Below are 13,214 nucleotides of genomic sequence, written 5' to 3'. Positions count from 1 at the left end.
ACACGAGCATCTTATAATTGCAGTTAGCTCACTTCTGTATTTTATGCTGAATTTCATGTCTGGTAGGGAGATAGAATCACCTTTCTTTAGGGAGAAAATACAACCATTAGTTCTCCACAGGGGTCTCTGACCCAGAGTTGTGGGGTCAGCCCAGACCACTTTGGTTCACAATGCACTTGGAGAACACTTGACTCCAGAAGTGAATTTTTGGTGCAGAGGTTCTTCTCTGACTTTACCCTATGTACATTATTAAGCCAGATTACATCGTCATTATGCAACAATGAAAAATTTAGTAACTGCTCTATATTTAAACTTCTGTGTATTAACTTCATTGCACAGCACCAGGACCAGGATAGGTTTGAATGTGGAAAAGAATGTGAAACATGAGAGAAGGAATCTGAAATGCTTCGGTAACTCTGTCCAGTTTGTAATACATCTTCTTCTAGATTAATTTCAAATAGGTTTATATTCTTTGAAGTGGGTGTCTTGTTTGTGTTAAACGTGTACTGAATTTGCCTTGCGATAGGGTCTGAGGCTGTCTGTTTTTTGGACTGAAATGGTTCATGTACAGAAATGACAAATTTTTAATTTCTGCATCTATTTCGTATATATCTGTTGTTCTCACTAGTGCGGCTTGTAATGATTGCATTTTCAATGTCATTTGAGTGTTTGATCTATAATGTCCTGTCCTTTTCAGAACATCACCAAGCAAGTATATTTAGCAATTGATTTGAGAGTATGTCAACCTCCTGTACACACAGCTAGTTTAGTAGACTAAATTTGGGACATCTGAAATACAGACACATGTTCAGCCACGCAAGCATTTTTAGCATTAAAGCATCTTGTAGAAAGCACAGTTAGGGCCTTCTTGTGAGGCAAGCATTGTTTTGTGCCCATACGTGCTTAGGTGATGCACTATGGTGTGAGAGGGATGTTGGGCTGTGGGTGTTGAAGCAACAACACCCTGTCTAACCCAGCCAACTTCTGCTGGAGCCAGCATGAAAGGGAATTCAGGGCATGCAGTATGGGAATATAGACATTTAGTGGCTTTTTGTCCATTTCCTAGCCTTCCAGATTCTTGCCGCCCATCAGCTGGAGATTCTGCAGCTCTAAGATGCCTCCCAGTATGGCCAAGACAGCTCCATGTCTTGACTGGGCAATCTGCTAGTAGGAGTGAGTGGGTGTGGACCAGAGCCATTCTGTGACTTCCCACACGATGACAAACTTTGCTGATAGAGTTGCTCCTTCCCTTTTACAGCCAGCTTGAGAACGGGTATATGTGAGAGTCATTCTTCTAATTTGGGGACGCTGTGGACTGAGACCTTGAGGATGTGCAAGGTGAACACTGTGATGAATTTGACTTCTCTCTAGCGAGTTTTATGCTCTTGCCCACAATTGTTGAGAAACAGATGAGCATGGCCCTTTTGACCCTTTCTGCAAGTGATCTGTGGCAGTCAGCAGCGCAATGTCAACAGCAGGAACTGTTGTTTATGTCTTCGGGTGCACCTTCGAGGAAATGCCTACCCCATGCTACCTACCATAAACGCATGGAAGGCTGTCGGCAGCTTTGTCTCCATGGGTTGCCCAGTGAAAGCACGCGTTTCACTGTCACGCTGTGGCCATTTAATTTCGCTGAGGCCTGGCTAAGGCATGCCACGCTGAGGACTAAGCACCTTGTTTTGGACGTGCACTTGCCGAAGGAAGGCTTTGCCTTTCCAGCTGGCTCTGTGCAGATTAAACGATGGATGCTGTTCCCTCCCACAGATAAGGTCTATAGACTTACACTTGTATGGTTTAGGAAACACACCTTCGCTGCTATCAAAAAACTGTGCAACTACTGCCTGAACAACTATCTGCTGTCTGACTAGCTGCAGGCCATTTCTATCTGCTGTGCTGGACCTAAAAAAGCCCTGGAGAGCCTCTGAGGAAAGACTGCAGGTGGATCGGGTCACTCCACAAACCTGCCAGTACTGTATCGATCAGACTGGCACAAGTTTAAGTCACACAATTGGGGTTTTTTTTTTGCTGTTACGTGAATGGGAGCAATCTTGTGAGTCAAATGCTACGGCTGTACAAGAAATCTCTGATTTAAGTGCTTATAGAAATGTTGATTGGAGGGACCTCTGAATGGCGATGGCTTTGTCTGGCTACATCTTGAAAAACCTCCAAGGACGGCACTTCTGTAGCCTTTCTGCCAACCTATTCTCATTGTGCACCATTGCCCTAGTGAAAAATCAGTTTCCTAATGTCCATCCCAATTCACAATCATTGCCTCTTCTTATATTATTTGGCCCTACTGAGAAGTATTTTGTTCCCATTGCAACCACCCATCAAGTAGTTGTAGGAATTTCTTGGAATTTTTGCAGTTTCCTTGGGAATGAAGATTATCCAGTGTGAACAATAGGCTTTTTTGTTTGGGTTTTTTTTTCCCTCTGCATCTTGATATTCCATTTATTGGTGTGCTAAAATGGATTTGCATCTGGGATTTCATACATGTGGAGAAGCTTATTGACCATTATTGAATAGACTCATTTAGCACAATTTTGAAATTGGTTAGAGTCAAAGATCTTAATTTACTTATGCATGGCAGCCTTTTTTGGAGAAGTGGTGAACCGTAACTTCTCTGGCCAGCATTGCTCCTGCCTTTTCATAGCCAAGCACTGCAGCAAACTGGAGTCTCTTGAGGACTAGAGTCAGTGAGTGGTCTTCAAATGAACTTCTGGTGGATATCCTCGTACTACGGGGAAATTCCTAACAACGCTGTGTTGCTGCTTTGTCCCTCCAAGTTGTGGGGCTCCAGGGTTCATTTTGTTCTGAAATACCTGCCGGTATTGCCCCTCACAGCTTTCATGGATTCAAAACCAGTTCAGGGGAATTCCAGCTGGTACCTGTTACGTTAGTTGTCAACAAGTAACATTCTCCTTTATGGGAACGTGATGAACCACCCGACTGCTCCTGGACGTGGCCACTGCTGTGGAACGCTGACCAAGTCTGTGGGGTTAGTAATTCATTTTTATTAAGCATTAAAAGAGCTATAATGCAGATTTATAGGACCATGTTGTGAGCTCACTTATGGGGAAACACTGAAGTGTTGAACATCTGAAACCCCTTTATCTTCTGGCAGAAAAGAAAATGTGGTAAATCAGAGACAGGTCACCCATGCGCCTCTCTCCATGCGTGGGGCTGTACCCAAAATGGAGAGCTGCAGCTTGAGGATTCAGATTTTGGATGGCTTTTTTTAGATCTTTACCTTTCCTGATAAATTCAGTAGCAGTGACGAGGAGGATATTTTGGTGCATCCACATGAGGTGAGAAAAGTGCCCACTTCTGTAGGCACCGGTGTCCTGGCCTGACACCATGCTTTGCGTGGGTGAAGGTGTAACAGTCGGGTTTCACAGCTGGAGCAGAGCATCATTACCAAACTTCAAGCAACATTTCATGCACAGAGATCGTTACCCCGTTGCTCTGAGACCAGGCTGCTTTTTTTGCTTATTTTCTAGGTGGAATTTAAGGCATGAGCTGCAAAGCACAAAGCCGCTCTGGCTGCGATTACCTCTGTGAGTGCCTTTCCCTCCTTCGGCGGTCACAGTCAGCCGAGGAAAAGCGAAAGCTGTCAGGTCCCTGCAGAAAAAGAGAGAAATTAGTGCTGGCAGAGACTGTACACGACAACTTATCTGCTGTGAAGTTTGAGTCCCCTGTTCCTGCTGGTGTGATCTGTTAACATAACATGCCTGAAATGTTTTCTTACATTCTTACAGTTATCTAAGATGTGCAAAATGAAAAACGTGGGGATATTTACTCCAGTACCACAGGAATTGTGATGGGCTCGTTTTCTTTTTTTTATGTTCACAATCTATGCCATCGATTATGCTATTGTGTTATAATATATGAATTAGCCACATAAACATGCCTGCATTACGTAAAGCTTATGCTTTAAAATCTTTAATGGATTCATAGGTGCTGAGTAATTAAATGAAAGAAAAGGTCCCTTTAAAAAAAAAAAGTGAAGTTAGAGCAGGTCTTTTAGTAAGTGTGTTTATTACATTTAGTGCTATCAATTGTTAGCGCTGAGAATGCCTTAAAGCATTTTTTTTTAATATTTAGCTCTTTTTAATTCTTCTCATTGGTCAGTTAAAATACTCTTCTTAGCTTCAGTCCTGTGTTCTTCATGGCACTTCTGTAAAGTCTGCTTTACCTTGTTGGCAGATAACATAAAAGAATTAGTGTTTTAAAAAGACACACAGCCATGCCCTCTGGATCTTGGTTTCTGTTAATTCCCCAGCTGATGGTAAGGAAGTGCACTAAATCCTTATTTTCTCCCTGTGGTAAGCAGACTTTCTTCAGATAGTAATAGAGGCAGATAAGTTGAGTATGTGGTCTGGTTTCATTAATGTTTTCCAGGATTAATATTAAGTAGATCTCAGATTAACAGCTCTGTATATTCCTTATCAGACTTTTAATTACTGCAAGTATATTGATCATTCCATTTCAATGTATTTAACTCTCTGTTTACTACTTGGATACTATTCTTGTCCACTTCTTTGCCACATCCTCCTTTATCTTCAGTCCCTACTTTCTTGTCAGCTGTCTAAATACAGTTGCATCCAAGTTGTGCTGAGTGACGCAGATGATTGCGTGTGCATTTAGACGCCATTTAAAAACCAAAAAGATTAATTTAATTTAGTCCCCGAAGCAAGTTTTTTTATTTAAAACACAAAACGAGCCAGGTAGCTTTTAGAGGTTATAGACATGGAAATAAAAATTTACCTGATGAGGATTTTCTGTATTAATACCAGTAGTCCCCAATTCTGGAATTCCACTATTTTAAAGATCAATGTCCCAGTTTAAATTAGCAGCCACAGGGACGCTCTGCGATCTGATGGGGCTATTTTTGTGAATATTTATCCCAGTCTTTGTTGCTGTTGTTTAAATAAAAGCATTTAGATGGGTAAGTTTAGAGCCTTATATTTAAAAACAAACCCCAGGCCTATACAAAAAAATCTGTTACCAGTTTTCTCTTGAGAATCACTTTTTCACCAATACTCCTTTTTCCCTAAGTGGCTTGAAGAAAGAATTAACAATTTTATAGCAATGCTCTTTGATTTCCTACCTAATACATTGCTGATTTATAGGCAGCCAGAACTAAGTGTGTGAGTGTGTAGTCATTACTGTACTGTATTTTAATTAGGTTTTATTTTGCTTTGTTTTTTTTCCCCATTAATTCTCAGGTTGTTTTCACATTACACTAATCATTCCAATTACACATGTGTAATTTGTCATTTGGTGCATATTAAACTCTCTTCAGCTGCATTTCAAACACTGATGCTGAATTCTTGTTCTAAACTGATTGTTCAAAAGAAAGTTTGTTCTTGACCAGAACTGTTAAATTTCCTGCAAAGTTTGTTTCCTCCGTGCAGCATCGAGCAGATTTGAAAAAGATGATTATTCATCTCACACTTGTGAACCGCTTCACTTATTACTACTGCTTTGTGGGGGATGTTGGCATGCTGCAGGTCATCGCTTTTTTCAATCTATAACAGACTGGCAGAAAGGAAAATATTAGAGATGTTGCTCATGTAAGTGCTTCCGCATCTATTTCTATCTCATCACAAAATTGAAAAGTGATTTCCTATGGATTCCTGTTCAAGAATTGTGCATTAAAACCAAGAGGGATTTTCTTTTGGATTTAACTGTAGAAACACACTCACACACTGTTGTTGGTTTGCCACTTCCTTGTTTTGGATAGTTGAAGCAACTGTTTCATGGACTATTGTATTGCCAGCTTCTTTCTCAGAGACAGACAAAATGTTTGGAAACCGAGTATCTGTTGAGATACCACTTTGTTTATCCTCTTTTTACTGAAGGATTTAATGTCATTAGTACAGGAGAGAGAGTTGAGAGCAGCAGTAGTGATACTTGCAAAGGAATAATGGGGAAAGCAGGACCCAATATGGCTGGAACTATTTTCTCTTGTGTGTGTGTTATAAATGTTGTGCTGGCTGTACAGTGAGAGGAGGAATGTCTCCTCCTCGGGGGGACTGTGGATCAGTAGATGGGAGGAGAAGGAGGGTCAGGACCTCCCTGTTACAATACATTGATAAACCATGGCTGGAAGCACCTCGGAGCTGTGCAGAGCTGCATGGATGCCCTTGCCTTGTCTAGCAGGAGCGTGTCTATCGCATCAGGCAGGGCTAATGGGGAAGAGGGGACTCAGGGTCTGCAGCCTCCCTGTTCCCTCCCACAGCTCCATCTTTGCCTGCAAAAATGACTGGGTTGGAGTGAAGTCCCAGTTTTTTTCCTTACCCAGCCATGAATTCAGTGTGCAGCCTTGCCTGGATTTCTCAGATCTCTGAGCGTACCCCCTCTTTGTTAAGATGGGACTAACCAAACTGAGCAAACTGCTTTGAAATATAGGTATGAAACTACTGTCTGAATGCGCCAAGCAGCATAACTGCATTTCAAGTGACCTTTCAGTCTGAAACTTTGCCAAAGGGAGGGGAAAGGAAGCCACCGTAGAATCGAGTTCTGCACAGAGATCCTGCAAACAGATGGTGTTTGCATATAGGATATGCTGTTCGGGTGCAACTTTACTACAACGCTCTCCGTTTTTAATAATTTCAGGCGGGCTAAACTCCGGCTATATTTGGAACAGCTAAAACAGCTCGTGCCTCTCGGGCCGGACAGCACGAGACACACCACTCTAAGTCTGTTGAAAAGAGCTAAGATGCATATCAAGGTAAAAACATTCATCCATATTTTTACTTCTTTTAAAGCACAGTCTTCCAGAATGTGTATCCATAGAGAGGAAACTAATTTTCACACAAAATCCATATCCATATGTCCGATCTTCTGGATATATTGGCCTTTATTAGTTGCAAGGATTTCAGTCACAGTATCAAGGTTTTGTGTTTTGCAATTTATCCTGCAGTCTCAGGTATGTAAAAAACGGTGATGTTGTGATTTCTGCTTCGTTACTAATGCTTTACTTTGTATTTTAAAAAAGAATATATATGTATCAAGGCTGTTCTTTGATTTATTTTTTAAGGACTGAGCAAAGTAGCATTGTACTGCACTGAATTCAATGCAAAAAGCCAAATCTATTCATGATCGAAAAAACTAATGGAGTCAAAGGAATTATAGCTACTAGTAAGCCTTATCCCCATCCCACATCTTGATGACCAGATCCTGGAGCATTTGACAATCATTTAAAAGAAACCAAAAATGAAATGCAGTCTCCTGTTAGTTGCCGCTCCCCTTGCATGTTTCTTGTGTGTAATAAGTTTAAAACAAAAACCAAAACAAAATCTCACCTGTGATCCCGCAGCAGTGCAAGCTATACATTTGCACTGGTAATTCCAAGGGAATTATTCTTCGGGCCTCCTCTCTCCAAAGACACCTTCACTCCCATTTTCATTGTTGTAGTTTTCAGGGGAACAGGGTTATGTGCAGAAATAAGACAAACAAGTATTTAAATGTAGAAGTTAAAGAACAGGTTTGTGCTGCTGTGTCCAGGACTGTAATTATTCATCTGGCATTTTTTCAGTGTTATAGCGAAACAGGTCAAGAAAAGTGTCAAGAGAGGTTGAACACTGTCAGTAATCTTGGAATATTTTGGAGAATGGCCTGCTGCTGTACAGCATTAAGATTCACTGCAGTTGCAGAAATGGGTGTAATTCATATGAAGTATTAAAGATGGATTTAAGCAAAACCATTCTTGTGAACAAGTTTACTGAGCTACTTTTTCAGCTCTTGTAAGCACATTTACTCCAGCTGGGCAACCCTTGTTTTTACCATTTGAGATTTTGGCCTCTTGTTTATAATTCAGGCTAACATGCGTGAAAGGCACTGCATGTGGTTTTTGTCTTGGGCTGCCCCCCTATCATGGGCTTATGCATACAAATTGAAAAACTGTTTTTACAAGTGGCAAGTGTGAGAGATTAGCCATGTAGTTACCATTTCAGCTGCTGATAAAAAAAACTAGGAACAGATTCTTTCCAAGTCCATCGTGCACAGTACCAAGTACTCATTTTCTGAAAACTGAAACTGAAGTTTAGCTTTTTTTCTAAGATTTTAACTGAACCTACCCTAACTGGGTTGCCACTTAATTGCTCCTGTTCATCAGGTCATCCTACCTCCCCGCTGCACTGCCAGAGCATGCCAATGCCTGTCTGCCATTTCTAATACAGTCATTAGTTTTGAACTTTTCACACCATATATTGAAACTTGCCCTGAAACATTGGACGGTTTTGAGTCTCCTGGATATGAATCACTGAGTTCATTCCTAAAATAGTTGTTAGAGTTTGGGATTGCAGCCAGAAAAATACAGGAAAAGGAAATCTGATCAATTGGGCACATTTGGTTTGTTGTGTACATGGATGTACCAACCCCTTTTCTTATTATAACAGTGTGTATCCACGTATGATGCATATCTACGTAGTGTATTGCCTGGGAGGGGGCTTAACACAAGGCTGCAGAAGTTAGATTTCATTCAGCCAGGAAACTGCCCAGTTCAATAGTGTCAATTATTTTTTCAAAGCTAAATACTTTTGCTTTCAGGCTTGCATTGGAACAACAAAATCTCTGAAATTGTTTTGCTTGTGGTTTGCTGTGCACTGTCCCACCCTGCTCTCCTCAGAAAACCAAGCATAGGTTCATTCACATGGTAGGGAGGAATTGTCAGCAGCTGTATTCATTCCCTGCACAACTCCTAAATCTCAGTGGTCATGTAAACACAGATCACAGAGAAATCTGGTCTTTCTTGTAAATGCTTTTGCTACTACAACCTGTAATTTACTTCATCAGTTAGATAATTTTTTAAAATAATATAAGGTGGTTTGGTTTGTGTGTCCTTCCTGCTTTTGATCCCATCATACTCATTACACTTTCTTTCCTAATTCTATAGTCATTTTTTTTAAATGGCTATCAGTGATTTGGAAGAGGGTTCAGTTGAAATCTTAAAAGATACTATTTCTGTTACTGCATTTGGACCCACAGTGCAGCACATTTTACCAGGTGTGAAGTATTCTTTTTATTTCCAAAATTAATACCTTCTTTTATTCAAAGAGGGGAGGTTTTAGGTAGATGTGTGGAAGGATCCTTTCACAGGCTGTTTGCTGAGAAGTTTTGGATTAATACCACTGATTATTTGACAGAATTATGACATTCGCTCTGCAGAAGTTCAAGGAAAAAAAATGCAAGAATAAAAAGAATTGTTAGTAAATTCCTCCTACTATATATAATACTGCTTATTTTTAATGAAGCTTTTTAAATGGTAAAAATTTCCATAGCCTGCAGTAGGAGGGAGAGCATTCGGGAGGCTCGCTATGGTTCCTTTATGATGACAAGTCTCCTATTTCACCTAAAGAGGCGTTATGTTCTGCCTGAAACCTGAGTTGCACTCTAGTTATCAAAGATGATGCCAGTTTTGCCTGACAAAATGATTTAAATATTCCCCACAACCAAGGCAACAATAATTCGGTCTTAGCTGAAGAACGTCTGCTAGTGGCAAGAGAGTCTCTGAGGGATTTTTTTTTCCCCCTTGTATCCATGTATCTTATTGTGAAACAAATTCAGTTCTGGCCTTGCCAGCTTAAATTGAACTGACCTCCATAGAAATGGTTACAAAAAATTAATTTAAAAAATTTAATTTAATTTAAATTTAAATTCATTTTTTTAAATGTAAATTGTTTTAAAATTACTGTTTACGAAAAGATGTTACGTTACTTATGTTTTAACATGAGTAAAAACTGTCGGCTTACTATCTTTTCTCTCCCTTTAAGAAATTGGAAGAACAGGACCGAAAAGCTCTAAATATTAAAGAACAATTACAGCGGGAACACCGCTACCTCAAACGCAGATTGGAGCAGCTATCCGTGCAGGGCATGGAGCGTATCCGCACTGACAGTATGGGATCAACAATATCCACTGACTCTGAACAAGGTAATTGAACGAGGGCTTCCCAAAGGGAGTTGCAGGAGCAGGAAAGAAAAGGGAAGTAGGGAAGCAAGAAAACATTATTTAGAAATAAAATCAAGCTTTCCACAAAACCCAGTCAAAATTGTTCCATTATGCGATTTGCAGAATAAAAAACTACTGCATCTTTTTTACATTATTTGAAAACCTTTCTTTTTTCTAATCAGTTTTGAAGCTATTAATACTGCATGTATTTTTAAAGCTATTTATACTGCATGTATTTTTGCCAGTTTTTTAAACAATTACCATTTAATGTTCCGAATTTTAACTGTAATTATTGGTAAGGCTGGCATAATATTTTCTTCTTGGGGAAAAAAGATCTTATTGGTCTTAATTCATTTGTCTAAATAAATCAATTCCAAATCATTTATTGTGAAATTTTAAAATATTTTCTCTGTAACGATCACCAAGTGTTCTCCACATTTGGTTCTCATTTAAGAGGGAGCTCTTTAAGCTGCCTGTCACCATTTCTTATTTTCTCACTTGAAGCTTTTCTGTGCCTGAACAGTCGCACAGGCTGACTTTTTCAGGGCCTATGGGAGAGGAGTTGTCAGTCACGGTGCAGGTACCGGTGGGCAGATGGCTACACCACGGTCGCTCCTAGCCGACACCTGTATGAGTTGGAATTACCATGAACGGTGCTGCAGTATTGTGGCCTCTGAGGGTTTTCTGGTTTTTTTTTTTTAAGATCAGTGTCTAGGCACACCTTGGAACGGTTCTGTGACAGCATTTGGTATTGATGTCATGCAGTGTATTTATGTGGATGAGGACAGAAGGGATTTTAATTCTCAGGTGGACAAGATGATCCTTTCCTCAGGAATTAGTGTTCCAGGTTTTTTTTTAATTACAGAAAATGAAGTATGATACAGGTTTCACATGAACGTTGATTGACACAGGTGTTACTGGCTCACGATTACTTGCTACAACCGCTGCCTTTCTGAAAATGTGCCTTTTTATGTTTTCTTTAGAAGTAGACATTGAAGGAATGGAGTTTACTCCAGGTGAAATGGACAGTATTGGAAGTGCCAGTGATGCTGAAGACCACTACAGTTTGCAAAGCGGTTCGAGTGACGGAGGTTACACACATTCCCGCAGACTGAATGCCAGGCTCTCATAGTGCCTGAGTTACCCGTTCAACTCAGGACCATCTGACTGAAGCACTTATATATGAATATTCCAGAGGTGTCAACTGCCACTCTTCCGGGAAACCCCAACCACAGTACTCTGACATGGAGGTTTCTTACCCACGGTTCCCTGCACTGTAACCACAATATTAGATATTGTAAATCATGGGTTTGCTGCAGAGAACTGTGGTTAGGTACAGTTGTGACTTAAAGCTAGCTTCATGTAGCCATACTGCAAATTAAAGAAAACAAATTCTGTCATTCCATTTAAGAAGTATTAAATTCAAACTGTTGGAAGCATGGCGTAAGGGAGTTTGACAGTTATTTTGATTTTTGCAGAAACCATTTCAAACATGGAAGAATAAACGGAATCTACAATGTGTTAGTGATTCAGAGATACAAAAACCTTAAACTACTTTTTGTGGTATTTTTTCATGAAAAAAACCCAAAACATTTTGAACGCTGTATAGCGAGCTGTCTAGAGCAAATTCTTTCAGCAGTTTTTTGGGTGAAGCAGGCAGATAAATCTTCAAATCTCAGATGATCTTTAGAAAAGGTCATATTTACAAGTCACTACTGTACTTCAAAACGGGGGAAAAGCCAGCTCTAATAATGACTTCATGTGGGATGATCTCAACTTTCTTTTGCTTTTTTGTATTCAATATCCAACCAGCAGCAAATCATTCTATCCATGTTAACGGGAGTAGTAGAAAGCAACACTGCAATTTTAACCTGTTATCGTGGAATGGATGACATTTGAAGCATTTCAGTGGTTTTTTGGGTTGTTTTTTTCATTTCTTTGTCTGAAGAATACAGAACTCAAGTGATCCAGTTTGTGATAGTTAATCTTTCCTTGCAAGGAAATGAAATCTCTGTTTGCTTGTATTTTTCTTCTTTTCTTCTATTTACACATGTCAATACATTTTTATGGAAGGCATGGCTTAAAATTACAGTATTCAGCTAGAAGATAATTAATCTTTTTTTTTCTTTTGCACACTATAATTGTATTTTCTATTCTTAAAAAAGTGCAAAAAAATTAAAATGTATGCTGTAAAACAGCAAAGTTTATTTAGTACTCATCAAGCTGTTCAGAACATATTTACCCAAATCGTAGCAATACTATGAAGATGTATTTTAATACAACTTCTGCTTAGTGAAGTCATTAGAGCTTGGCTTGCCGGGTAAGAAAAAAATGGACCAGTCTTTGCATTATCTGTTTAAAGAAGGTCTTTTAAAAAAAAAAAAAAAAGAAGAAAAAAAAAAAGGAAAAAGGAAAAAAAAAAAGAAAAAAGCTATAAACACTTTTAGGGAAGTGATTTTAGCAAGTGTAGTCTATATTTCCTGTAAGAGATTTTGTATTATATTTTCCTAAATGTTCTCATTTACTTGTATAGGGAGGGGAATGGTACAGACCCAGACCAGAGTCTCAGGGACTCTTCACCTTTGTCATATTGTGCCTTGGTGACCATTTATGTATGCCTCTCCTTTTCATTGTTTAAAGGACAACTAAGCTTTGTTTCAAGACCCTCTGTTCGAATGGTCAGTTGTCCACCTTCTTACGGATGAAGCAGAGAGGTGTATTTACATCTTCACCCTCTCACAACTGATTCAGTGTGGCTTTAAGTAAAATCATAAAATTAGGTTTTGGTGCGAGGGTTAATCGTCTTTGTATAAGCCCTCCCTTGGATTCTTCAGCACCCAAATCTATATTTTGTTAGCTTATAAAGTCAGGGTCTCTGTGAGACCAGTGCTCAGTGGCTAGGGAAACACAAATGTACTGTGTAAGGCTATGGGATGTCCAAGTGTGGTGCCATTTTTAGCATTCGGATGCAAGACCTCATGGCAGACTGACCATAATGATCGAAAACAAAGATTCAGTTGTTCTTTCAACATCTGACATACGTGTCCTCCCTTTGGCTCTTACAACACAGAGTAGAAATATGAATACATTTTGTGGCAGCTTACAGATCCTTGTTTGCACTCTCGCTTACTGCTTGGAACTTGCCAACAAGGAAAACGTGTATGTTTAATTTACATAACCTAATGGATGGCCACCCCTACTTTGGCTCTGGGGAGGGGCCCAAGGTTATAAACTCTGGCAGCTGAATAAGAAAACAA

General features: G+C 39.7%; 1 protein-coding gene across 1 annotated transcript in view; it reads left to right on the top strand.

Moving 5' to 3' along the window:
* The window catches only part of LOC104077826 (max dimerization protein 4-like), a 38,237-nt gene extending 25,850 nt beyond the window's left edge, over positions 1-12,387 (top strand). Inside the window, exons 3-5 of the mRNA XM_009579208.1 lie at positions 6,622-6,736; positions 9,780-9,939; positions 10,941-12,387. Of these exons, the coding sequence (XP_009577503.1) occupies positions 6,622-6,736; positions 9,780-9,939; positions 10,941-11,089 (424 nt within the window). The 3' untranslated portion in view covers positions 11,090-12,387. The remainder of the gene's footprint in view (positions 1-6,621; positions 6,737-9,779; positions 9,940-10,940) is intronic.
* The last annotated feature ends 827 nt before the right edge of the window (positions 12,388-13,214 follow it).

The sequence above is a fragment of the Fulmarus glacialis genome, unplaced genomic scaffold (assembly GCF_000690835.1).
Source record: "Fulmarus glacialis isolate BGI_N327 unplaced genomic scaffold, ASM69083v1 scaffold8546, whole genome shotgun sequence".
Taxonomy (NCBI): Eukaryota; Metazoa; Chordata; class Aves; order Procellariiformes; family Procellariidae; genus Fulmarus; species Fulmarus glacialis.
This window is presented reverse-complemented; position numbering and strand designations above follow the sequence as displayed.